General features: G+C 42.9%; 3 protein-coding genes across 5 annotated transcripts; 1 reads left to right on the forward strand and 2 right to left on the reverse strand.

The window, feature by feature from the left end:
- Window positions 1-9,921: 9,921 nt before the first annotated feature.
- Window positions 9,922-13,716, reverse strand: tmem150b (transmembrane protein 150B). Of its 3 annotated transcripts, XM_041063371.1 has the most exons (7): window positions 12,997-13,716; window positions 12,748-12,838; window positions 11,768-11,827; window positions 11,509-11,576; window positions 11,085-11,212; window positions 10,800-10,977; window positions 9,922-10,451 (listed from the first exon to the last, which is right to left on the reverse strand). In XM_041063371.1, the coding sequence occupies exons 2-7, from the start codon at window positions 12,810-12,812 to the stop codon at window positions 10,240-10,242; spliced, it is 711 nt and encodes a 236-aa protein (XP_040919305.1). In that variant the 5' UTR covers window positions 12,813-12,838; window positions 12,997-13,716; the 3' UTR covers window positions 9,922-10,239. The 3 variants fall into 3 exon arrangements, with proteins under 3 accessions (XP_040919305.1, XP_040919304.1, XP_040919306.1); XM_041063370.1 differs by having other exon boundaries at window positions 12,748-13,716; XM_041063372.1 differs by lacking the exons at window positions 12,748-12,838; window positions 12,997-13,716 and adding an exon at window positions 12,434-12,604.
- A 124-nt stretch (window positions 13,717-13,840) lies between these two features.
- Window positions 13,841-19,867, reverse strand: adsl (adenylosuccinate lyase). The gene is made up of 12 exons (XM_041063368.1): window positions 19,581-19,867; window positions 17,010-17,213; window positions 16,737-16,781; window positions 16,401-16,480; window positions 16,041-16,212; window positions 15,908-15,954; window positions 15,651-15,741; window positions 15,399-15,468; window positions 14,990-15,137; window positions 14,637-14,817; window positions 14,267-14,443; window positions 13,841-14,056 (listed from the first exon to the last, which is right to left on the reverse strand). The coding sequence occupies exons 1-12, from the start codon at window positions 19,722-19,724 to the stop codon at window positions 13,970-13,972; spliced, it is 1,446 nt and encodes a 481-aa protein (XP_040919302.1). The 5' UTR covers window positions 19,725-19,867; the 3' UTR covers window positions 13,841-13,969.
- An 877-nt stretch (window positions 19,868-20,744) lies between these two features.
- On the forward strand, window positions 20,745-27,091 carry si:dkey-110g7.8 (GTPase IMAP family member 8). The gene is made up of 6 exons (XM_041062696.1): window positions 20,745-21,200; window positions 22,010-22,565; window positions 23,352-23,449; window positions 24,135-24,266; window positions 24,484-25,074; window positions 25,256-27,091. Exons 1-6 carry the CDS (start codon window positions 21,170-21,172, stop codon window positions 25,327-25,329), a joined length of 1,482 nt encoding a protein of 493 aa, XP_040918630.1. The 5' UTR covers window positions 20,745-21,169; the 3' UTR covers window positions 25,330-27,091.
- The last annotated feature ends 390 nt before the right edge of the window (window positions 27,092-27,481 follow it).

Raw genomic sequence — 27,481 nt, forward strand, 5'->3', positions numbered from 1 at the left:
ACATACAGGCTGCATAACTGCTCACCTTTCACTGTACACCTGTAAATGCAACCTGAATCGTATTTTTGCGCACCACACCTTCTATGTACACAGTGCAAGACATTGTACTCTCATACACTGAAAACCCTCCATTGATAGTACCTGGTTAATCATGCTGTTGCTGTCGTGTTGTTTTCTGTGCTGTCTGACTTTGTCTCTCTAAAACGGCAAGAAGTGATATGAGATACAAGAGTGGCATCAGCCTTCTCGTTGGCTTAGTTTAGCTTAGCACAAAGACTGGAAACGGAGAAACAGCTAGTCTGGAAGCAAAGCTTTATGAAAACTCTTTATTTGGAGCCACAAACACGCACTCACTAACCAACTTATTCTCTGGCAGCTCAATCATAATGATGCTACGCTGACGTATAAACCGGAACCCTCTTACCCCGGCCTTCTTCCTGGACTCCACATGGCTTTAACAGCAGCTGCTCTACCTCTCTCTCTCTCACTCTCTCTCTCTGTTTAATTCCCCCTCCTCATCCTGCCTCTCCTCTCCCTCTTCCTCCTCTTGGTTTGTTTGTTCTCTCTCAGCTCCCAGGTGTTTTCCTGCATGGCTCCGTGTTCCGCTGAGCAGAGGGCCGCTTAAGCTCCTCTTCCGTTCTGACTCAGGTACGGTATATGGAAGGCTTCCTCTGGATGCAATACATAACATACATATACACAATACACATAACATACACAATACACAACGCACTGATCAATACACACACCTGTGATACAGTGTTCACATGTTAAAAGACCCCCAAAACACACATACAGTAATCAGATCCACACAGACATGAGTCACACAAGATTCATAGTAACAAACACAGAGTACGTCACAGATACATGCACGTGCACACTCCCGCGCGCATGCACGCATAGCTACTTCACTTTTTCTCCCTGATCCAACAATAATACAACAAACCTTGCTTCCTGTGCGTGGGGGAACAATAGTAGGATAGCTTTGATGGCCAGAGGTAGTTTGTTGTAGGCACTCCCTTATCAGCCCCAACATCACCAGATCAGCAATAGATCTTGGCAGGATAGACAGTCTCCTACTGTATGGGACAGCTTTGTCCTGCACCAGTTTCAGGATGTCAGGACATATGGACATGCAACTATGCTAACAGACAGGATGGAATAAAATGGTTTGCTATGTTCTCTTATTAGCAATCAAGTGATTACAGAACTGCACTGTATGTGTGACAGTTAGCTTGTTATGGTGGTTTTACAGAAAGATAACATTCCTGTCTTTTTACTAAACACTGAGTCTATGGTCCCAGAAGCTGTGGCCTGTGTCACCGTTAAGCTTTATTGTATAGTATGTAACTTTAATATGTTTTCCCTACCTATTCCCAAAATGTAAACTCCTATGAATGACACACACATGCACACAAGGTTAGGGAATACATGTAGAGTTGTGTGGGAAAATACACAAACTTGGACATACAGTATGCACACTTCATCTTTCATCTCATCAACACACCCGACACGTGACTTTCAGCATCTCGGACTCAGCAGTTGCATGATGATGAACAATGATCAAACACAAAAAGTAAAGCTTACAAACTTAGCAACTAAAACCACACACACTGTCCTTCTCTCAGTTCCCCCTCTGTTGTCTCACTCTCTCCATGTGTATCAATACTTCCATTGATTCAATAGGCCACAGGCGTTACCAGGGTCAGAGCTGTGTTTAGGATATCAGTTGCCCCTGGCAACATCTCTACCGGTCCGCCCCCACATCCTAAAAGCAGCCCCCTGTCCCCTTTTGTCCATGCGCTGGACTGTATACCCAATGATGCAGTGTGTGTGTCCCTGTGTTTCACTATGAAGCTCTGGCTGACAGCAGCTGTGTATGGCTGTTCAACCGTGTGTGTGAAAGACGGCGTGTGTGTCCTGCGTGGGAGAGAGGAGGCAATGAGTCATAGCACACATACCACCAGGACACAACAGCTCCCCCTGTTGTTGGGGCAGGGGAAACCCCGGAGGTGTGGGTGTATTGTCCAGGAGAACAGAGCTGACCGTGACATCATAGGATGTCTCGCTCCTACACCAGTCGGTGGAGAAGGTCGGGGAGGGGGAGGGTGGTGGGTTGTTGGCAACAGGTGGATGCAGTCTTTCTTTCTTTTGGGCAATTTTTGTTGTCTCTCTTTCTTTTCTTCTCTCTTTGTTTACACATGCACGCAAGTCCAGACTACGACCGCTGAGCGTTCAGGTGATAGCAGAATCCCTCACTCATTCCTGAGTTGTGGTAAAACTTTGATAACTGCAGCTATCATCAGCTATTAACTTTTATGAATGAGCCTCACTGTTAAAAAGTCTCCTTTTTTTTCTGTGGGATTTCACAAAGAGCACTGACTGAGACGTGATGCCAAGGGAAGAAAATTCCTCCTATTCTCTGACATTACTCGCTGTGTGTGACTGTTGCTGTGACACTATGCTGACATATCTGTGAGAGCACATTCATTTTTGAATGAAATAATGTCTCGCTCACCATCTGTTCTCTTCTGTAATGTGTTATTCTTGATAACGCATTAATCAGAATAATTTGTGAATGTGTTGTAGTTTTCCAGAGTCATCTAAGGTAACGTTGACGGCACTTCTCACTGACAGGGAAATCCAGTAAGTGAAATTTGTAGACCATTTTAAAAAATACATTTAAAACAGCAAATGCTATACAGCAATTTCATGTAGCTGCATCATTTTAATGAAGGCAGCACATGTTGTCATCGTGTGTGTTCTCATCCGGGAAACAGATTAAGTGTTAAAAAGCCTGAACTGTCAACAGGTAAACTTTTGATCCAAATGTGTGATATCAGCAACCCTGTCCGTGTGTGCGTGTATGTGTGTGTGTACTTGACAGAGGGGGTCTGAGAGAGTGTGAAACGGCATATAACACTCTTCAAGCCTCTGCACCTTTGTAGTATGCCGGCCATGTTCACTAAAGCACACACACACACACACACACACACAAATATACATATATATACACACAAGGGCAAGACGTGCACATGCATCAACTCATACACTCACTCTCACACATGCACATGTGCACACACGCAGCGGGGAGAGGAAACTGCAACACAATGATAAGGTCTGGGAACACAATGGGCTCAGCAGTGCACAGACAGAAGCCAGGACCAGTTTAGCTCTGAAAGGTCAACAAGCCTCTCCAGGCTTTCATTCAGTTCCCCCAGTTATTATTGTTCAACATTATAATGATTACTCTGATGGCCTTTATTTTGCAAATGTGGGAGCCATCCGGAAATACCAGTAAAATATGAAAATGCAGGCCAGACCGGAGAAGACAGGGGAAAAAAGGTTACTTATTTTGGAGGGTGAACTTCTTTGACGTCAAGTTTCCCATAGCCTGGCCCAGTCCTGGACTGGACTTTAGGTTCATCAGAGATCTCTGGTGGGCTGCCAGCTTAGTGGACATCTGGTTATGTCCACACAACAATTCATATTATAATAGTGAATGTACTATCAGACAGAATAACTGAAAGCACTACATATTATTTGTTTTGTGACCACTGACAAACTAATGTCTGATTAAAAAGTACTTTAAAGCTGAAGTGCGAGACTTTGTACACATTCAAATTACAGCAAAAACATCAAGTCCAGTGCTTGGTCTTAGTCCAGTCCAAGTTGTTTTAACTTTTACTAACTAAGTTTTTGGTCTGCAATGAAAATGTTATCAACCAACACTCTATTGAGACTATGAACTGATTATTTACTGAAATGATAAAGTTAGACAGAAGGAGAGAAAATCCAATCCATGTTTTTAGTCTTTTTTTCTGTACAGATGAAATTATGATAGATTGATCGATAAAAACCCTTTCGTATAAAGACTAATCCTATAACTATTTCTCAATAGCAGCAGTAAAGATCTCATTATAGATCATAAATTACAGGGATAGAAACACATGCACAAAGGATGCACACGCTTTGTGCATCCTTTTTGTATGGGGAAATCTGACAGTCGCCATACCTGCTGCTTAAAAACAGACAGGATAGAATAACAATAACCAAAACACATTTTTGAATTAAACTGAATCACGGATGAGGAACGATGTATTGCTTGTTGGTCATATTAAGTATTGTGAGGCATTGATAATGATGTCTTTGTTGTCTTACATCACACGCATCGAGCCCACGACGAGTCTTTCTACTGTAACTCTACTGCTGCTGCATCAAGACACCAATTCAGCCCACGAGTGGCGCCGACCTCCAGGGTCCGTCTGAGTGAACGTCTGACTGATCCTCAAAGCGGTAAAGGAGCAGAGCAGGTCACAGCCCACCACAAAATGTCACAGCCCTTACATAATCCCTGCATGTATTTTCTGTCGTCACACACCAGCTATACCCCTCTAATCGCTCTGAGGTCTTCCAACAAGATAAAAAGGTCAAGACATTAGAGAGGAGAGAATGGGCCTGGCAAGCTCGCACTACATCATCCAAAAGGTTAATGTGGAGAATCTGAATTCAGACAATTGGAGTTTTCTTGAGCCTCTCTCTGACCTTGATGCTGATTTATCAATTAAGTCACAGTAAGAAAAGGTGACCTATGAAGCCATGTGTTCAAATCTGAGACTGGCTTTGTTAAACTGTGGTGAGTGGGCAACTGGTCATTTGGAGCATAACTATGTGACCTCAAAGGGTGGCTCAGCTCACTGTCACACAAAGTGACTAATTTGTCAGTTTAGTCATTTTATATCACATCCGTCACCATTAATGCTAACACTGAGCACAGATAAAGGGTTCTGTCATTTACATTTCACTGTCACCAGTCAAATTAACATAGCGTGCCATAAAAAGAGAGCTTTATTTTATTTTTAATTCATGTTCCATGCCAATAAACCTGACCTCTGCCCAATTACATTCTTCTTTCCTCTGGAAAATGTTTACCAAAGCTCCAAAGCAATGCAGACCTCTGGAGACAAACAAAACTTAAGAAATTGTTGCCAACATCTAAAAACAGCATGATTAAAAACAGAGAACTTCAGCAATGGCAGCCATTTCTACTAAAACAGTAGTTTCTCATGTCTCAAAAACGTATGAAGCCCAAATATAGTTCTGCAGCAGCGGGTTACATGTGAATATCTTCTCCAAACTGGATGAGAATCTGTAATTGAAGAGGTTTGTTTTCGTTGCTGTGAGACTTATACTTTCTACCAAATGAAGATCTGTTTTTCCATGTGTTCGAAAGCAGTAATCTCACCAAAGAGGCAGACAATTGGAGCCTCGTAAGTGCTAATGACTGTTTGCTGGTGTTATAGGCAAACAGTCGGCTGTGGTAATGAGAGACAAAGAAACTCTTTACAGTTTCTAATCTGTTTTTGCACAGGTGTGTGCGAGCCAGACTGACTGCATCAGTGTCGTTTTGCATGTGTGTAACCAAGAAGAAAAGAAAATAACAGAAATATAAAATGTAAAGGGAATGTATAGGCACACCATTGGAAAACATTGCAAATTGTTTGAGAAACATTTCTCATATGCAGCAAAATCCATTTCTGAGTAAATAAGAAATGGAAAAAATATATGTCACTGAATCATTTAATATCAGTAACATTGGTATATTAACTAAGCACTTGTAAGATGAATGATAAGCAGTACATTAGTAATGGTATGGCCAACCATCCAGTGGTGTCATTCAGTATAATGTCGTCTTGTGCTTAACATTGCAAAATCTTTATGGAAGCAGTAAAGTACTCTCTATGGAGTATATACCTTTTGAGGTGTATGATAGCAACACAAGGATTGCTGAGGTTGTTTTGGGGGCAAGGGATGGCCCTACACCTCCAAGGTAAGCAGTAGTTCAACATTTTGGCGATAATCTAGGATTATTCCTTGGCCCGACACAGGAGCTTTGCTGTCACCACAAGCTTGCCGGTCTTTATGCTCAGCTAAGTTAACTGGCTGCAGCTTCACATTTATCATGCAAACATGACACTTGGCAAGGAAGTCAATTAGCCTTGTTCCCAAATGTCCAAACTGTCACTGTGAACATGCAAGCTTTAGGAAAGGTTTTACATGATGCTTCTGGATGTGATGTTTTTTTATGAAATACCAAATGCCTGGTGTTTGAGCATCTGGTGCTCCATGGTGATCTCAAAGCAAATATTACATGTATCTGGACACACTGAAGGAAGGAAAGTGGCTTGTGTTTGCAAATAAATGTCCAGTGGTTCTGCATCAGTGCACATGGATGTAAGTGGGAGGGGAGTCATGCTTCTTTGTCCATGTGCTTTTTGCTCCCTCGTTAAAAGCTAATTTCTCCCTCCACCATCTCCAGTCCCCCGCTACCACCCCTCCTTCTTCCCCTGGCTCTCTGTCTTGTGCGGTCAACAATAGTCTATTCTGTGCTGTCCCGTGCGAGTGGAGACACACCCAAAGCCAAGGCCACGGTGTGAGGGGAGATTGTTGGGTGGTGGCCAAGTGAGAGGGGACACTGGCTCGATTCTCGTCTGGGAGCATGGATCCTGCCCCGACAAGAGGGCAGAGGTGGTCTTATTGGTTTGGCCATAAACTGTAGTGGTCATTTAGCAGCGTGATTCCCCCAACCAGGCGTTTGTCTGCAGTTGAGGGGTATGTGGAAAAATTGTGAAGTGAGGGTTCTTACTGACAAATGCAGGAGCTATAAAGGACATTTTCGTTTATTTAAGTCACGTATATGTGTTTCCTGGAAAGCATGAGTTCAAACAGGGGTATGAGGGTAAACAAATCAAACAAAAAAAGGTAGGGGTCCACTGATTCAGCAGATATCCCTGTCTCTGTGTATCTGCATGAAATTAATTTGTTTTCTGTTTTTCACCTACGGTCAGTTTATATCATCTGGTTGTAGGAGCCCCAAAAAAATCCCCAACACCCCCACACATATCACAGGATTCCAGCACTCACACATACATACACACCAAGGCTCAGACACAATACATTCCCTGATCTCAGCTGGGCCACAGGCTGAAGGTCATTCTATCGACCCCCTTTTCTCTGTCATGACAATCTGCTCCTAAGTGCCACAGCTGGAACCCCCCCCACACACTTTGCTGCCTCCTCTGATAAGGCCAGACTCTCTTCATTGTCTGATAACACAAATATGACACACCAACACACCATCTGAGGGTCCCTGTCTGCACCAGCCAGCCTAATTATATAATTATCCCTTGTCTGATTGTGCCTGTGCAGCTGAGACGAGGGAGGGCCTTTGTGTGGCCGGTGGAATGCGGTGTGCTTGGCATTTTTCAGCGAAAGGGCAGCTTTCTGGAAACCACTGCCAAAGGAGAGGAGAGGAGGGTGAGATCACGACTGCTGGTGCCCACTCTTATTTCTCTCTCTTTCTTCTGTCTCTATCACTCAGTCCATCTTTCTGGGACTCTCTTGCTTGTCTCTATAAGATCTAGCTCTCTCACTCCTGGACAATCCCATCTCTCTTCTGTGCCTATCGTTCTTGCCCTGTCGCTGTCCCTCTTCCACTCACCAACCATTCCTCCCAATAGTTAAGTGCCCATCCTCTCTAAGAATTCAAGTTTGGTAGAGCCAGTTGTCTTGCAGATAAAGTGGCCTTTCGATGTGGAATGTGCAGGATTTGGCTTTCCAATGATAAGAGCTGACAGGTCGCTCTATTCCAGAGAAGCCGAGCGGCTGAAGGCGACCACTCCGATGTCTGATAGCGGACTTAGAGGCGACTGCTCCGCTGCACGATAGGAAAGCATTGCTATTGTTTCTGTTCAAGAGCTGTTGAGGGGATAAGAGAGACGAGAGCATGAGCAGGTGTTAGGAGAGATTACAGTATAGGCCTAGAAAGCATGTCTGCTATTACCTCCTTCTTGAATCAAAGTCAAAAGCAACAAGGCGGGTGTCACATAAACCATGTTCTCTTACACTACAATAAGGGATCCAGACCTTTTTCTGACATTTACATCAAGGGCCTCCCAGTCTTTGCACGTCGCTCCTGGTGATTTTATGAGTTTTATTACTTTATCAGAAGCCTTTTATACTCCCTAATGAAAACAGCAGGGTTAAGGGTATTTTGGCGCCTAAGCGCTCCCTCTGAATTCCTCTGTACGAGCAGCTGAGTAATTCAAAACATTTTGTCATTTCGACACTGTTAGCCAAGACAAACTGCGCTTTGAAAATGATTCGAAGAATTCACACAATCTGAGGTGAAGTTATGAGTCAGATCCCTCAGATGACTAAATGGACAAAAACCAAGTTCTCTGGCTTTGAAAGCATCAAAACAGCAGTCAACTCTGTCAAATAAGAGAGTTTATGTTGCCAGTCATTTGCAGTAAACAAGTTTGTGAGAGACCCGAGACAGCACTATTTAACCACAAGTGTGGGTAGAAAATCTGCATAATGTCTACAGCAGAAACACTGGTAACTAACAGCACTTGAGAATTTCCCATAGAATTCCAAGCTGTCCGTCTGATCCCTGTGCCCGCTCGTCAAATCCCCCGCCTGGTGATCACACAGCATGGAGTATGTGAAAGAATGCTGTCGAGACATAGCAGGACACTGGGGGCCCAGTATTCCCATCTCAAACCTCCCTACGTGCCCCCCAGTGATTATTTTTTGCTGACATCAATTAAAGATACAAACAAAAGTGAAAATTTGATCACAAAGTGCGAACAAAGACAGCGCCAACAAACCCCAAGACAATGTTTTAAAATAAAGAGAGAAACAGTTTTGTGTACTGGAGCCAGGAGTAGGACCTCTCCCACTATCAGCATTGCTATGAGAGCGTCATTGTTTTGTCCATCTCAAATGGCCCCTGACAAATTGTGCTGAATGTAGAACCTCTGTCTAAACTGGAGGCATCTTCCAAAAACATGCTGGCACGGCACCAGAGCTGCATTTTCCCATCAGTGAAATGATCATCAGCCAGCATCGCTCCACAGCGCCCCTGCTGGTCAGTGCTGTTTCTGAAGATGTAAAAGGCATCTTTAGCGCACAGGTAAGATTTTACAATACAGGAAGAATCTATAGTGCTGTAGAGACCTGATCTTAAGAATAAATACTCAGATGAACAGGAAAAACATGAAATGAGTGGTATCATAGAGCTTTGATGATGGATTTTTGCAAAGTACTTCACAATAAAAGCATTTAAAATGTATCTAAAAGAGTTCTCAATATGCATTATGTCACAATGAAACTTTTTTTCATTCTCTTGCTAACCCAACATTTCCTTCACACCCCCATCCTCCTTTTCTGTTCCCCTTCCTCTGTTGTATTACCCAGCTGTCAGGTGGAGAGTGAGGCTGAGAAAGACCAGACTTTTCCTGGTATTCACTGTCTAGGCACTAATCATGAGATCATTTTACAATCGGAGGCAAAAAATATATAATACAGAGCATATGTACCAGGCTGAGAAAGCATTAAGGGGATTTTATTTGGAAAAATATATATGAAGAGATAATAATACACGCATGAATGATTTTTGATATGTGATTGGAGCTGGAATATATTGTTCATTTAAAATTCCATTTTAAGGCCAATATTTGAGCCTGGAGTTCACACTGTGCAGAGTGAATGATAGTTGAATGGTGCCACCGTGTGTTAAAACGTATTCACTGCTACCTGGGTCAAAACCAGTCCACACAACTTTTAATAAAACATTAATATTTTAAGAGCTAAATGATTAATTGATTAGTCGACCAGTAGAAGAACATTTGACAGCTATTTGGATGATCGATTCATCCTTTAAGGCATCTGCAGGCTGTTGTCAGAATTTTCTGTTATTTTTAAATACTACGATTTTTTTTGTTTTGTTTTTTACTATTTATTTAAAAAAATTATTGGGCAAACGATCAGTCAATTAATCCTAAAAATAATATGTTATTTTAAAGTAATTGAAAGATTATGTGTTATTCTTACGTGTTTGCCACGGCCAAGGTACTAAATGTTATTGACACTTGAGACAAAGTAAAAGAAACAAAATGTTCAGAAGGTTAAATACAGCTTTTATAAAGAGATTTAAATGCTATCAAACAGATCTGATATTGAATCTTTCAAAACGGCAAATATAAAAATATAATAAATAGCAATATCAACTCCCCACTGAGTGACTGAAATACACTGAAGCAGCAGCGCTGTACTACTGTACAGTTTGATTGAATATGTACATCATGAATTTAGTGCACAGGCATTATACCTACTTTAAAGACAATATGGCAATTGTAGGTACAGCCCAAGAGGACTGTGTGTGTGTGTGTGTTTTCAGCTGAGTGCATTGGCAACATAACCATTCATTTCTACTGAGGCAGGGCTGCAGTCATTCCTCAAAACTTGTTTCTGGACAGTGAGGTGGTGGCAGTCGATGTGTCTGAACTCAGCTGTAAAAAGCCCAAACAGGCAGAAGAACAACATGACCAAGGCCCATTCGCACACAGCAGCTCCAGAGGGATAGCCTCTATTATGGAGAACGGACACTGAAGGAGGGGAAAGCGGTCAAGGTGCACAACGCTAAAGAAATGCACGTCACAGCCAAGTGTGGTAAAAAATAATAAAAGTTTTGCAGTAAAGGATGTACCAGATAAACCAGATAAAATAACATTCACATTAAAACCTGTTTCAATGAACACAGCTGGAACATGGTGATGCTGATGAAGGAGTCTTGACAGGGCTGCAGGAATAGAAGATTTGGGAACCACTAAACTAGAGAATAAATGAATAGTTGCGAATTGCAGTTGTGGATGCAACAATAAGCACACATCCCTTCTGAAATTGTTGAAAAAAAAAAAATCTCTTAATCATCAGCTTAGCGTAAGGAAGGATACTAACAATGACCAGGATGGTACAGAGGATGCAGCAGGTCGCCCTGGCAGGTCCCACCCAGCATCGGTCCTGAGACGGCTGAGCCCGATAAGTTAGAAAGAGCTGTACCCAGAAGTAGGCCAGGCCAAGGAAGAAAGCAAGGAATGCTCCCAAAAGGTGAATTCCCATTAAAACTGATTGCTAAGAGGTGAAGGCGAAGGAGGTGGAGATGTTAGTGAGCACAGAGTGACAAAGTTAAAGTTCCTTATTATTTCATTACTTATTCACCCATTTTTGCAAGCTGTTACCTGGAAGTTGCCAGTGACAGAGATCCCCAGGGAGGAGATGAATCCTAAAACAATGCTGGCAGTGTTGGCTTTTCCGTGGTTACCATAGTCCCTAACCTGCTCGAAACGGATCACCACAATCCACAAGGCTGAGAGAGACAGGAAGAGGAGATGGCAAAGAAACCATGTAGAATTATGATTGAAGTCAAATTTAAAGAAAGACAAAGATATAGTATAGAAATAATAAATAAACCAATGTCACTGTTAAAGAAAATTTAAAAGCTAATAATAATAATAAAACAGGCAAATCTACAAGACTTAAAAAGGAAACTTGAGCACTACTGCCCTGAATAGTAGAAGCCTAAAATAATTTGAACATGTTGCAGGTTGAACACACCACTGTATGTAGGCACATAGGAACCGGCACAAATATATGTGTCATTACCTAAAACAGAGCAGATGTTGCAGATCTGGGAGAAGAGACAGCTCTGAGGGTTGTACGTGCCACACTGGCTAATGGCAGAAAGAGAAAACAGAATCATTATCATTCAGCATTAATATGTTAATTACTGAACTAGCTTGGATTTTTCCTAAATGTATATGTAAGGAAAGCTAACAGGCATTCATTTGCAAGTTCATTTGAGGTGGTTAATTTCTCTGTTTATTCCTTATCTTCTCTCAGGACAGAGCAGATTTAAACCAACCTGATGTAAGGGACTCCTTCTGTGAGGTTGACTGATCCATTTGTTACAGCTATAGCAAACCTGACGTAAAGAAAACAATTGTATTACGGCTGAATGCATGAGAGATGAAATATTCAGTGGTGCTTTAGACTTTTAAGGAGAACAAAACATTAAACTGAGCCTGGGAAGGGTGTAGAGTTATAAATGTTGTTGTTTGTGGTTTTAAAATTGTGAATACATTTAAAATGATGATAAACTACTGGACAACAGTAAAGTGGTGTTCAGTATAAGATCCATCTGACAGTCATGTCTGATGTCAGAGAAGAACCTAAACATGCTTGCATGTCCTGTCTATTGTCAGATCACAAAAAAATTAAAGCCAGACATAGATACATACAGTATGTTGTCATTCAAAAACCAACTATCATGGATTACTGGACAACATACAGCATAAATAACAGAGTGACAAGAAGCTATTCCCCCTTGCAGGTGTGTTCCCACATCAAAAGTTATATGATCTGTTATGATAAAATTGTGCTGCACACAGTTTGGCTCCTTCTCGTGACATAGCTAATATAATAGCCAATAAGTACTTCCCTGGTACACCATCTGTAGGAAATATTTACACTGTAATTTACAGGCTGTAATGTTCAGCGATATAGAGGTGGAAGGTGTGCCGCAATTCACCTTTGGATTTGCAGCGTCATTCTGCCACTTTCTGGTAGGATTTAGAACCCGGAGCCCAGCTACAGAACCTCTTTACACATTTTAATTAGAAATTAAGAACACAGTATTTTACTAAACAATATATTTAATGATCTGTCTGGTATTACCACTGACTCATAATGTGTTTGGACATTATCCCTCTTTGCTACACTAAGCAACACACAGAACAGGAGAATTCTCAATTTTAAAAAAATGTGATCTGTGAAATAAGATTGATGAAATATTAAATGAAAACACAAAGAACATGTGGAGACAGGAGGGGGCTGAACACTCACACAGTCCACATGCCCAAGGAACCGAAGACAGCCATGCTGACGGGGAGCAAAGCCCACAGCCACATGTTTCAGAACAGCTGCTGCTTTGTTCCTATGGAAGTAAACATACAAGATAAAAGCCACCTCTCCCTTACAAAACAAGTAATAACTAAAGATGCAATATTAAAATATGAACTATATACACTACATAGTAGTACCATGATAAGGTCAGAGGAACTATGTGTGCAAAAGAGAGACATCTGTACTCACTCTGTGCTGAGGAATGGCTTGCTGATGGTTGAGATACAGAACTTTCACGAAAAGTAACTCAGTCCATCCTCAACATTACCATAATGACACTAGTACACGATGTGAGCTGGGACACCAGTGTACTTTGTCCTGAGGTCGCACACATGGAGGGATAAGTCAACTTTAGGTCAGAAGTATGAAATAAAAATCACAATGGTCATGTACGGTCTGTGATGTTAAAGGTGAGTAGCTGCTGAGCGAGGAGGGGTGTAGTTGGAGGTGATGAGCAATGGAAACAATACACACACACACACCGGTGGGGCACTACGCTGAAAAATACGGTAATGTGTTTCTATTTAAAGGGGCTGGACTGGACTTTGAGCCAGTTTTTTTTTTTTTTTTTTAGATTTATAACCTCTTGTACTGGTTCCTTCCAGTTCAAACAGTGGGTTTCCTCTTCTAAGCAGTTTGCCTTTTCCTATCCATTAACTGAAAACAAAGCCCTGAGTCTAAACACTCAAAACAAGAGCTTCAGTTTCAGTTGATTGTTTTAAATGCTAACGGCTGAAACTCAGCACTTGGTATCTGTGAACGATTGCAGAATTAATCATGGAAATAAGGTAATAAAGTGATGGATTAATAATTCACCTAAGAATTTTATTAGCATTTTTTTATGGCAAAGCACGTTGCCCTGGAAGCACATGTGACCTTTGGTCGCCGTCAATAAAGATGTTGGGAACATTACTTACCATATTACCACAATATTATTAATCATCTTTTGTATGAGTTTAATTTCATTTCATTAAATTTTTTATTCAAATTCAACTGGCAGAAATGAAAACTATGATAAAAGAGAAAGAGAAAATACTTCAACGATTGTTCTTTATTGAGGTACAATGCAGCGTTCACCATGGCCACACACCATGATGAAGGCTCTTTCTCTTGGCTCGTATACAATTCAGTGTGTGAGTGTGTGAGTGTGTGTGTGTGTGTGTCAGAGCTCAAGTTCAATCTTGACATCCATCTTAGTCTTGTATGGCTCCAACAGGGGACGTACTTCTTCAGACAGGAACCTGGCCACCTTAAAAAATAAAGAGAAGGACACAGCAGAAGGAAAGAAAAGATATTACACATCATTAGTTTTTACAGATTTAACACCCATGAGAAAAAAAAAACCCTGAAGATACTTTCATGTATATATGTGTAGTTTACACTTACTCAAACGTAACACCTATTAATAAGGGCAGAGAAGCAGTCAAAAAAAAAACATGAGAGACTGTTCATGTTGTACCTGCTGCGGCGCTCGGCCAATAAAGGTCTTGGGGTCCAGCAGGGCGTCCAGCTGCCCCAGGATGGGGGCGAAGTAGGGGTCACGCTGGACTCTGGCCAGAAGGTCATTATCACCACCCTCCTGTTTGACCACAGCTGCTGCCTCCTGGGACAGGACGCGGATCTTCTCGTGGCAGTCCTGAAGAAGAGATGAAGCAGTAAGATGAAGACATGTAGAAATCTTAATTCATCTGGAGCTGATCCGTGTTCGGTGCCTGGTTCATGGCAACACTAGAGATGGTGAGGATATTCTCAGCCCGGCCATGATTTATTATGCCAATGCTGGCTCGCTCACTGAGCAGTATCCCTCGCTGAGTACTCCCTCCTCCTACCTGTCTGTTTCCTCCAGCCTTCACCATGGCCATAATGATGTTCTCTGTGGCCATGAAGGGAAGCTCATGGCGGATGTGTCGCTCAATGACCTTGGGGTAGACCACCAGTCCCTCTGTGACGTTCTGCAGCGTGCTCAGGATGATGTCCGCTGTAAGGAAGGACTCGGGCAGGGAGATCCTCCTGCAGTGAGTTCAGTATGAAGAGGAGCAGAGGAACCAGGAAAGAGAAGCCTCTGCATGAGCCATGTCTGCTACTGTCCATAGCATTTAAGCAATTCAAACAATAAACTGCAATGGATATGCAGAATGATGACAACTTATTATGTGGTCTTTGTGTGTCTGGGGTTTCTGACCTGTTAGCGCTGTCGTCCAGCGTCCTCTCCAGCCACTGCACCGAGGCCGTCTGCAGCGGGTCGGCCATCAGCGCCACCAGGTGTCGGGCCAAGCTGCAGCAACGCTCCGCACGCATGGGGTTCCTCTTGTAGGGCATGGCACTGGAACCTGGAGAGGCAAGAGACCATCAGGCTGATACCTCTGAGGCATGGTTCCCATCAGCTGATGTTTCTTGTGAATAGGAACTGAATGATGTTTTCAACTAAGACCACGACAATACAATGATTTGTATGTTAGTTAAAACAGATTGTGTGTCTTTATTATTGTACCTTAGATGAAAAGCAGACCACATTTTAAAACAAATTTATACATAAATGCATTTATTTTCTCCTGCCACTGTCAATGAGGTTCAGTAATGAATGAACATACCAATCTGCTCTTTCTCAAAAGGTTCCTCAATCTCCTTCAGGTTGGCGAGCAGACGGATGTCTGTACAGATCTACAGCAGACAGATGCATTGAAAATGAGCTTCAGCAAGCTAATGTAAAATGTTCAGTTCTACTTTAAAGGTCAGGTGAAAGGAGCAGGGTTATCACCGTGCTGTACAGATAACCCAATTTCTATTAAAACACCACTAGATGGAGACATTTATCTATGTGTCTCCAGATTCTGTGGTCTTACCTTGTGAACAGTAGCTCCCAAACTGGCCAGGCTGGACAAACAGTCTATGTCCACCTTACGACTATACGTCTGTCCAGTCACCAGGTATGCTCTGGGTACAAAGGGAAGAATATCATGAGCGCTAATAAAGCAAACCTCATTAACCTTTTATTTAACACCATGCTTACTTTATTTCTTCCATAAAACAAAGAGGACAGATATGATTCAACTAAATACTGGAAACAGCAGGAGGCTGTTCTGTTTAGTACGGAACTTACTTTTTGAAGCCAGCCATCTCTGTCACCATCCTGTCAAGCTCTTCCACCTGGTGGACGACAACATGAAACATATAAATTGGTAGAATTAAGTAAATCAGATGACAAACTTGCTCAAACTGATGATGATTTATACCTTGTCATGGTCCCCCTGAAAGAGCTGCAGGAAGCTGGCCTGAGTCCCAGTGGTCCCCTTGACCCCCCTGAAACGAAGATCGTCACGTGCTCTCTGGAGGTTACGCATGTCCATGGCCAAGTCCTGCAGCCACAGACAAGCTCGCTTCCCAACTGTGGTCAACTGGGCAGGCCTGTAGAGAGAGAAAGAGAGAAAGAGAGAAAGAGAGAAAGAAAGAAAGAGAGACAGGGGGGGGCAAGAGACACAGTTAGTTAGAAAAGTCAGGCCTTGGAATGGAGCCCAAAGCAAAGTGATGAAGACACATGGAAACAAATAGGTTGCGTGCGACCCTGAGAGAAATGCAGCCGTATTCAGACTCACTGGTAGTGTGTGAAGCCAAGCGTGGGGAGGTCAGCGTATTTCTCTGCAAAGTTTGCAAGTCTATCGATGACTCTGGCCAGCTGTGGAAATCAAAACACAGGAATCTGGTTGTAAATTATTGCATAATACACCATTATTTCTCCTGCCCGGACAACCCTCTCTGTAGTATTATTATTATTTTATGTTTTTTGAGGTGATTATTTCTACACTTCTGACTTGTTACTAAACAGCTGAGGCATACAGAAACACAGAGTTATTACGCCCCCATTTCCACTGATTTCACAGATGCACCACTGGATGTGTGTGCATGTTTTCTGGCAAACAGCTGAGGCTCACCTTAGGCAAGAGAATGTCAAATCCATCACGCAGCATAATCAGATCCTGAGGAAGAAAAACACAACGACTTAGAAAAGATGAAAACTTTTAAGCACTTGAGAAATTACACAAACAATAGAATTGTGTTTTCTGGAAGGAAGCTGAGTTGTTGCAGCACTGCTGAGGACCTTCACACAAACAGGACGAGCTGGAGACAGAATGCTGGCTTACTGTTAATGTGATCAAATTACTAACTCAGGCTATAGCTGTTTATATAATATTCACTGTAATTACAGTATTGTCTCCGACGTAGCAAGAGGTGGCTCCGAGGTGGATGATGGGAGCAGCAGTGGGGCAGCAGTGTGCGAAGGTGTGGACGTGAGCCATGACGTCGTGCCTGAGCTTACGCTCTTCTTCAGCCGCCATGGCAAAGTCAATGTCCTCTGCATGGCTCTCCATCTCCCCGATCTGGGCGTCCGTGATGGGCAGACCCAAAGCCTGAGGAGGAGCGTGATGAAGACAAAGTGGAAAAAGAGGAAGACTGTTTCAATTTAATTAATTGGTTCAACATTTTTAACAAAGGATATGAAGTTCATGACACTGGAAATGTTCTATATCACATGTCCCTCCTAAGATAATCACACTGAAATGGAAAGGTATTTGTTCTTAAAAAAGAAGCACACTTTGCTTCTCACATGAATCCAACTAAATGTCTGCTGATCAACCAATCAGTAAATAAAATATACGTAAAAGTAGACATATTATATTTCCATCCTTGTAATGTTGGCTGTTCAGTGAAGAAAAAGGATATTTGAGCACAGTTACATGACTGGGGCTAAATACTGCACTGCTTAGCTGCGCTATTTTAATTGGTGGTCCTAAAAGATTAAAAAAAAAATAATCACACCCAGTCTCTCAGCTGGGTGAGCAGAGGACAACCAGCTTGCTGATCACATTAAGTTATATTTTCAACAGTCTTGACAGACATGTGCTGTCCATGTGAGAAGACACTCAGCATCCTGATTAGATTGGAGTTTTCTCTATTGGGATAAGGCAGTCATGTGACAGGACTACAGAAAGGGGGTTAGCGAGAAATTGGTCCCAACCCCTGGAAATACTTCTCTCCCTGCATGTTACGACACAGTTCAAGATCCAACAAGGTCAAACCCCATGGTGTCAAAGGTCAAACTGTAGGCAGGACCAATTCCAAGCAAACACTGACTCGACAGAAGTAATATCATGGCAGAAAATAGTAAATAGTTTTGATGCCAAAACCAAAAAGAAAAACTCTCAGGGGGCGGTCTCCTGTTACTGTGACATTCTCTGTGTGCTATTTTCACACACAAACCACACAGTGGCAGCCACAGGCAGGACTATCTCTGCACAGGAGATAGTGTATAACTGTAGCAAAGACTACCCAGTGAAGAACACCTCAAAATCTGAATCTGTTTCTGAAAAGTAGAAAAGATGGACTCTGATCAGCTCTGATTGGTTTGTGTGCATGTGTGTTTAACCAGTCATGTGAGGTGATGCATGTGAGAGAGGGTCTGTCAACAGTTAACCCACCCCCCTAACACACACACTGCTGTCCCTCTAACATGACGAATGCAGAAATCCCTTTGAGGAATCATAAGAACTGTAGGATTAGTTAATAGATGTCAGCTGAAAGCATCAGCAACTCTGAACTTCTGCTTGATTAACCACACCTTGTGTCTCTTTGATAAACCCTGACCCCTGCGTATTAAACCATGGGCCAGGGGACCTCAAAGAGATACAAGCGAGTTGGTTTAGAGGTCAAATGTCAAGAACTCTGCTATATTTCAGAGGATATTTCCTCATAAACCCTGAAGCTGTCATTAAAGACTCTTGCTGTGCAGTCAAACACTGTTGAAGAGAACAATGTCAATTTCCACAGAAAGTGATTCTAGTGAAGATAACAAAGTTTCTGAAGAAACCAAATAGACTGAAGGCTACATAAGGAGAAACAAAAGAAAAAAGCTGATGTTTATTGCACTGTTGGTGCTGGATTTTTACCTACATTTTCTGTCAGTTTCCACATTATCATAGTACAAACCACACTCACAGTATTTGTTATAAAACGGGGTATCGATGGGTAAAGGCTAAATACAAGACAATATAACTTATGGGCTTTGATCAGGGGCCATTTTGATGTGAACATTTTATGTTCGTAAGGGCTAAATCAAGTAGTCTTTATTAAGTTGATCAGCAGAAGATTAACAGACATCTGTTTGATGATAATAATAATTTCAATTGTTTTTCAACCATAAATGCAAAAAACAACCCCCAGTCCCACTTTCTCCAACACTTTTCAATGTTTAATATCATTGCAAATTGGAAAAAAAAACAATAAAGTTTTGGATTACTACAAACAAAACAAGACATTTAACACTGTTGTAATAAGAATTTTTTTTAATATTTTCTGACATGTTATAGTCAAAGCAATTAATCGTGAGGAAAAAATAACTGGCAGATCATTTGATAATGAAACCACTCATTAGTTGGAAGCCTGCTGTGGTATTGGGAAATAAATATACAGCTGTATAAAAACTCTGTATCTATCTAAACTCTATATTTATCTATAAATCCAAGAACTCCCCTTTGCCTAAAACTATTTATTGATATAACTGTATTTACTTCAGGACCTGACACCCATGCAGACAGCCCTGAAGAGCTGCTGGGGTCCTCCTTAGGCTAAATTTAGTACCTGGAACTTGATAGGGCTCTCTGAAGGTCGCAAACTTTAGTTCATAGGACCAAAAGCTTGACAGAAAAGTGCGTGTAATGAACACAAAAACAGCAAACACAGGCCATGGTTACTACTATCCGGCAATAAATGTGACAAACCTTCTCAGCCTTAGCCAGGTAGATCCACAGCTTCCTCCAGGTTGTGAATTTCTTCCTGTCACTGAAGTTGTAGGCCATTTCCTTGCTAGCATATCTGGACACCAGCGGGGAACGGTACTTCATGAACTCGTCGGCTGCCTCCATCTTTGTAAGACTCGGTGGTGTCTAAAACTTACAGGTCTACCCTGCACCTTCTCTTACGTACACACAAACACACACACACTAGCCTCTCAAGTAGCCCCGCCGACTTCGGCTCGGTAGCATCACATGGACCAAGCAGCTCGTTTTTACGACACTCCAAGTCGGCGTACGGCGTGAGGTCTGACTGTCACACTTGTATCGGTGTACGGCAGAGCGGTGCCAGCATTACACTGCTTAATTGCTCCTCAGTTGTTGTTGTTGCTTAATAACTGCGAGCAATAACACTGCTCTCGCACAAAAAAAGTTTGCCAACAAACCTTACAAAATGTCGCATTTTCCCTCTTCAAAATGCCTGTAGCTAATGTTGCTTTTTCAACCCTCTGTCTTACGTGATTTCCCCCGGGTCCCTGAATGTATCTCGCCATATAGCAAACATAATTAACCTGTTCAGGAGCCAAGGATGAGCTCAGACATTCAGGGTGACTTTTTTCTTATTGTTTTTCTGCTACACACGATGTATCCTCTATAGATAGCCTACAGAGTTCATTCACAATAAGGTGATGGGGCTTTGAAGTTCAGTTCAACTAGATAACGTCTCACAGTCATCTTCTATTTATAGGAGCTTTTATGTATTATGTAAGCTGTGGCTGCATGTCTTATATCAATATTTAAATTTATTCATGCAGTATACATGCCCTCACTACCTCACAATATTTCTGTGTCTGCAGGCATCATATAATTAGCTGTGTTTGTGCATGATGCAGCAGCTGGGGAGTACGTACAGCTGTAAACAGAGAACAGAGTGCTCCCTCTCTCTCTCTCTTTTCTCTCTCTCCCTCTCTCCGTCTATCCATCCTTCTATCTGTCCTCCTGACTGCAGTCTGCATACAGTGCCACACTGCTGCTGCTGCTGCTGCTGCTGTGTTATAGAAGCGAGTGGGAGGAACAGCTTTTCCTGTTTTGCCTCAAAAAAAAAATGACGAGACATCTTCCTGGAGCTGCTGCAGCAGGGGTGTATTTGGCTTCCAGTTTCCTGCATTGCACAATCTTTTCCCTCTCCTCAGACAGATAAATAAGACAAAGGAAGGAGCGCTGGAAAACGAGGAAAAGAGGAGAGAATACAGAGCAAAGGACGGAAAAGAGCCATAGTAGGGCGAGGGGGTGTGGAAGATAATAGATTAAAAAAAAAAGAGTGGCAGAGGGGATATGAGGAGAGGAAGGGAGGCAGTGGCAGAGAGAGGGAGCTGAAGATTGAGTGAGTTACATAGCAGTAGAATGAGGGTTAGAGTGAAAGAGAGAGCAGAGAAGCATTTGAGCTGCCACCCTTTTGCACGCCACTTAGGATCCGTTGCTTTCTGAAGAGGTAAGAAGAGGAATCCACCGTGGAGGCAAGAAGGAGAAGGAGGAGGGGGGCTGAGGAGGAGGAAGCCAGAGGTTCTACACACAAGATGGCTGCTGTGTCCTCTGCCTCTGACACTGGTAAGTGGGCTTTCATTCTTTGCAGCGCAACTCGCCGCAGGCTCCCCATCATCACCATTCATCCCCTCACTCACAGCATCCTGGGTAAACTCTCACAGCCATTTCATATTTAGACCAAACATCCACAATAGCGAGAAACTGTTGCTTGAGATAACTTACTTTAGGAGCTCACATGGAAAGTGTCAGCAGCAGTGAGTAAATCAATAAACTTGCTTCCACTATATCCTCTCCTCTTGTCATCCTCACAGAGCAGACATACTTCCTCTTGTCATTCATATTTCTCTGTGATGTCATTTCATCAAAGCCTGTATCCTCTTCTCTGTAAGTTTTGCTCAGAGTAATTCATATTCTGTCTTCATGGTTTTCTCACTGGAAAGAGTCCATGGTTCCTCCTCTCTGACCCAATTCTTCAAAAGGGGAAGGACAGAGGAAAACAAAGAGGAGGCATGCTGGGAGGGGGGTTTAGAGGGGAGAGAAGGGGATGAGGACAAGAATGAAAGAAGAGGCAGTAAAAGAGGAGAGGTATAAGGTAGCAAGGAGCTCAGATAAGAAGAAGGCACGGGAAATCTAAGGAGTGAGGACTAATGATGAAGGGAGTGTGCATGAGCAGGACATATTGCTGTGGAAAGAATGCAAATGTGTCCTCGTCTCCAGACAGCACTTCAGGGGCAAGATGAAAAGGTATTAAAACAGAATAAAGGACAAAGATCATTTCCTCTGAGGCCCAACGTCTGTGCTTCAGGTTGCACAGTGGGGGAAAAAAAACCCCAACAAACCCATCCTGAACTGGTCTGTCTGTGTTTCAACAGGTGACGCCAGGAGCCGCCACCCCCCTGAGCGCAGACTGCTGATCCTGGGGGGCCCACAGTCCGGTAAGACCTCCACTGCCAACACCATCCTGGGTGACGAGGTCTTTGATGTTGGGACAGAGACAACTCACAGCAACGTGGGCCAGACAGAGATCTACGGCCGACGTGTCACCGTGGTCGACACCCCTCCGTGGGCCATCCCAGCTGACCCGGAGGATGACACAGAAGCTGACAACAACGACAACGCCGGCGCAGAATCGGACAGCCTGCCGCAACCCCCACCGAGCTTGGACAGCGAGGGGCCGTGCATGGGGGCCATTCTCTGCCCTCCTGGACCCCATGCAATACTGCTGGTGATTTCGGTCACACAGCCCTTCACTGATACCCAGAGAAGGGCCGCAGAGGAGCAACTGGGGGCCCTAGGCGGAGGGACCTGGAGGTATTCCATGGTGCTCTTTACTAGTGTGGACAAGCTTCCCAAAGGTGTCTTTATTGAGGAGCACATAGCGAACACTGGAGAGGCCCTGCAGTGGCTGGTGGAGAGATGTGGAAGCAGGTATGTTTTCTCTCTCTCTCCTCTCTGTTTGATTTCACAGAAGCCGGCTCTAAGCAAAGGAAGATCAAACCCCCGCATTGTTGTCTGTGTCAGGTAGTTTATGATGTGTAACCAGAACAATCACAAATAATTACTGAATCTTGCAGATGGTTGCAACAGTGCAGCAGCAGTTCAGTCAGTACAAAGGCTCCAGCAGTTTTACACAGCAAAGTGTGTTTACAGGTATTGGGCAATATGACTGTATATGTGAAAAAAGTTGTATAAAACCTTTTGGTGGCCTCAGAAGGAGTCTGATAAATACCTCAAACAATGTCACCTGAGTCAGTCAAGTTTGAAAATGAAAAAAAATCTGGAGGTGTGGAGTTAGTAATACATGAGTTTACCTGATTTCTGCTTGAGGCAGAAGGCTAAATTATCAGCTTCTAGCTACTATCACACCCAAATCTCTGACCAGACTGTCAGTGGTCAGGTTGGATTGTGGGTAATGTAGGCACCCGGTTTTGACGAGGAAGCATGAAACACAACGGACAATATCTCTGATTCTTATATATAATACACTACCCATCATGTGTCCAGTGTGTATTAGGAGGGAAATGTGATGTAGATCAGTAAAAACTCTTTTCACAACTTCTGCACACAATTGTGGTAAAAGCTCACAGAAGACATTATACCACAGTTTTCACAGGCTGACCAGGACTCCTCATTGATGAGTAAACTGAACTGCATTTGTAAAAATGATGAAATGCACCTTTAAAAATGTGTCGGGTTTTTTTTTTCTACCTGCAGGTACCACGCCTTTGATAACACTCGGAAAGAGACCGAGGATAACACACAGGTACCCGAGCTGATGGAAAAGGTGGAGGAAATGATCACTGACAACCAAGGTGAGTTTTTCACATAAAGTAATATTTTTACTTTTTGTGCTGTGATACACTGAGTAATAACACATTATACAGAGCATCGATTCTATGGGTTCTATCTTATGATTAGTGAAATCTTAATGTATAGACCAGGGGTCGGCAACCCGCGCATGTGGCTCTTGTGACTTTGGAAAATAAAGAATGAGGATTTAATTTAAATGTATTTTTATTTTAGTTCGTTCGTTTTTTAAAAAAATGTAATTAAAATATAATGTAACATTAAAATATAAAGTTTTAAATTTTTTTGTCGTCTAAATATGCGTCACAAACGCCGCTGTACGACACCCGGTGGCAACATTTTCAGGTTGACAGCTGACTGCATGCTCCTGTATACGTGATAAAGTGACGACGGAGCACAGAAGCAGATGGCATTTTTGGTTCGCTGCAGGTGGGTCATTTAAGTTTGGGTTTTTATTCCATAAATACGAGGAGATAGAGGTAAACAAAAAAAAAAAAAGAAGTAACGATATATGCAGAGTTATCCTCATTTTAGATGTCAAAAGGGTTTTGTGGCTCCGGGTGTTTTCTGTGGGAGACGGTCCAAATGGCTCTTTGAGTATTTAAGGTTGCCGACCCCTGGTATAGCCAATCACGTTACAGAACTGATTGAAAACAGTTCAATGAATAATTCATTGTTGCTGTTATGCAGGCTGGTACTTCGAGGTGAATGAGCTGATTTTACTGGAAGAAGAACAAGCCAGGAGAGCTCTGGAGGAAGAGAGGATCAGGATGGAGGAGCACGCAAGACAGAGGGAGCAGATGATTGGAGGACCTCCCAGGGGTGTGTGTGTGTGTGTGTGTGTGTGTGTGTGTGTGTGTGTGTGTGTGTGTGTGTGTGTGTGTGTGTTAAAGTGCATATCTGACAGGAAGAGACATGATTGCACAAGAATTGGTGTTTTAGGAAATAGCTTACTCATTACTGTTCAGTCAATATTCTTTTAATTTCTTCATCTTTTCTTTCTTCTTCTGTCCGTCTGTCTCGTCCTCTGGGTGTACAGAGTTGAGGTTGCTGTTGCTGGGCTGGAAGGGCGTTGGAAAGAGCTCAGTGGGGAACTCCATCCTGGGCCGTCGGTACTTTGAGTCAGGCCAAGAGACGGAGCTGTGCCTCAGGAGGCAGGCGCTCGTTTCCGGCCGCCGGGTCACCATCGTCGACACCCCAGGGTGGGACTGGTTCTCTGTGAGGCGAACCCCAAAGCGCATCCGCCAGGAGTCCCAGCGCGGAGCTGCCCTCCTGCGCCCTGGACCCCACACCCTGCTGCTGGTCCTCCCTGTCGTCTCGTCCCTCACGGCCAGGAAGAGGCGAACGCTCCTGGCTCACATAGAGACTCTGTTTGGTGACAGTGCTTGTCTCCACACCATGGTGCTCTTCAGCTGTGGTGACTGGCTGGGCCGCACGCCCATTGAGGAGCACATTCTTAGAGGCGGGCGTGAGCTGCAGAGACTTCTTGAATACTGTGGGAACTACTACCACGTCCTGGACAGTAAGACCCCTGGCAAAGACAGGAGTGTGTCAGTCCTACTGGATAAGATAGAGGAAATGATCAGGGAGAACGGTGATAAGGCTTTCCTCCCCATACAGACTGAGTGGTGTAAGTCACACAGTTTTTTTCACACACATTTTGCAAAGTCAGTTATTGTTTAGTGATTTTTATCTCGTGTTGTATTGAAACACACATATCTGAACTTACATATATGTCTGAAACTTTTGTGTCTTAATGTCAAAACTGTATGTCATTTATCTGTCTAATATAACTGTTTTGCTTTTGACAGTGAGCGAGGAGAGCTCTTACTCTTCTGACAACACCGAGCCCGAGGACGACTGTCGAGGGTGCCAGCTGCAGTGATACGATCGCTCTAAAAGGAAAGTGGTCTGACTTTTTATCTGTGTTCTGAGTCTTCAGTAGGCCCAAACATCACCTCATGTAACTTAAACCTCATCTAGATATCCCTTTCCGACTCTTAGGAGTTTTAGGGAAAAGCAAACGGCTTGGACCAGGAGTCTCGTCGTGAGTAGCTCTTTGTTAGAAATGAAAAGACTGAACTCGCTGATCACTGAGCAAAGCTCGACCTGGACCGAGAGTTGCGGTGAATAACCACGTCTGAGGCTAAATGTTCAAAACAATCCCCTCAGACCCAGGAGGAGAACTATTCTGCTTTTGCTTCGAGGGACCAGACGGAAAATCGATCCCTGCTCATGAGCATGTTCACAGAAATCAACTGCTGCTAAAGAGACCCTGTTTCAACACTGCAGAGTAAAGAATTACTCATCATTGTAACTCTGTGTTCAGACTGCACTGATTAGATTTGTGTTACAAGCTGGAAGCATAAAATCAAAACCAAAAGGGAAGTGGTGTAGAAGTTGACGATCATGACCAAGCAGATTTGGGGGTAGGGCTCATGTCTGTGGCAAGCTAGTCACTCCTGGTTATTGGAACACTAAGAAGAATGTCTCTATGTATGTCTTGTATACGTTTTGGATGGATTTTACAGTATACTCATCCCTTCCTGCATCACGTGCCAAACTACAAAAGATAATACTGTGTACTGGAATACGTGTACACCAGTGTGAAACAAAGCAAAGTCGAGAGAATCTTGAGGTTTTTGCACTCCGGTAACATAAAAGTGAACCTTCAAACATTAAACATGGTAACTTCCTTCTGATCTCTCATTAGAGCAATATTAACATTTTCTTCATTAACATTTGATTAGTTTAGCTCAGGGAGTCAGTGTTGAGTTGATTCCTCCAGGGCGAAATCTGGCTCATTTACAGAAGCGCTGATCAATGCTGATTGCTTAACTTCAGACGTGAGTCACATATTAATTCAAATTGGAGGTTTTTCTTTCTGCAAGTATTTGCTTCAGTTTGCTGGGAATGAAAGAGAGTCAGTCTTTGCACTTTGGTCAAAATTGGTTACTTTGGTTCTCCTGTGCTAAAGTAACTGAAACCACCTAAAGCAAGTAAGTATATATTTTTATCCCACCTTTACTGTAGCATTCATGCTCAAGAAGCGCTCTAAAGACAGTTAGGAAAGGCTGTAATGAAACTATGTGCAGTCTCAGATCCCTGTGGAGCAGCTTGGGCTGGCTCTGCTTCGCTGTTTGTGGTCATGCATCCGGTGCATTTATCGACAAGCTAGATTCAGCTATGTGCCTCAGCATCAAAGCGTGAGAGTGGGAGTACAGCCCTGCGGCAGGGCAGTATCCTATAGGCTACATCAAGCTTTCGCATGCTACAGAAACAACATAACCTCATGAACCTCCATTTGAGCTCACACAGGGCTTTTACTACCTTTTTCTACATCCTAGAGACATCTGTTCCTATCATCTGAAGTGATATTTTGAAAAAATAGAATATATATATACGTATATATATATATATTCAGCTCTCAGAGGCATGTTAAGACACCGCATGCAGATAAATGAGTGCCTATAGAGTTGAAGGCAACCTCACCTCTTATTGCTCTGACTCTATGTGAATTTCTGGTATACCCTCTACAACCGCAAAAAAAAAAAGAAAAGAAAAAAGTGGAATAAAGAGAATTCACACTCTAAAAGGTACAAATAAAAGCGTATACAGTTCAGACCGTAGGCATTTGGACAGTTAAACATTCTTCGTTCTTCGAGCTCTGAGGTTCAGCACATTCAGTTTGAAAATAAAATAACGGATATGACATCAAAGTGCCAAGTCTCAGCTTTTTTAGTAGGTTTAAATCAGTATTGAAATTTAACATGCTGAAGCACAAGAACCAAATTTGTCCAAACACTTACGGTGTGGACTGTATCATATGTGACCGATACCACTGCCATGCTGTAAAATTTGATTTTATACAGATGATGTAGCCTATAAAAGAAACCCTGACACTGCTTTACTGACTCTGTGCTTCATCTAGTGATGTAGGCTATCGCAGCACTTAGTGTGACAAGCATGACTTTACAATTTGATATGAGGATGTTTTAAATATCCATTTGGAGGCTTAGTCCCACTCCACCTGTGAA

The sequence above is a fragment of the Toxotes jaculatrix genome, chromosome 18, assembly GCF_017976425.1.
Source record: "Toxotes jaculatrix isolate fToxJac2 chromosome 18, fToxJac2.pri, whole genome shotgun sequence".
NCBI lineage: Eukaryota > Metazoa > Chordata > Actinopteri > Toxotidae > Toxotes > Toxotes jaculatrix.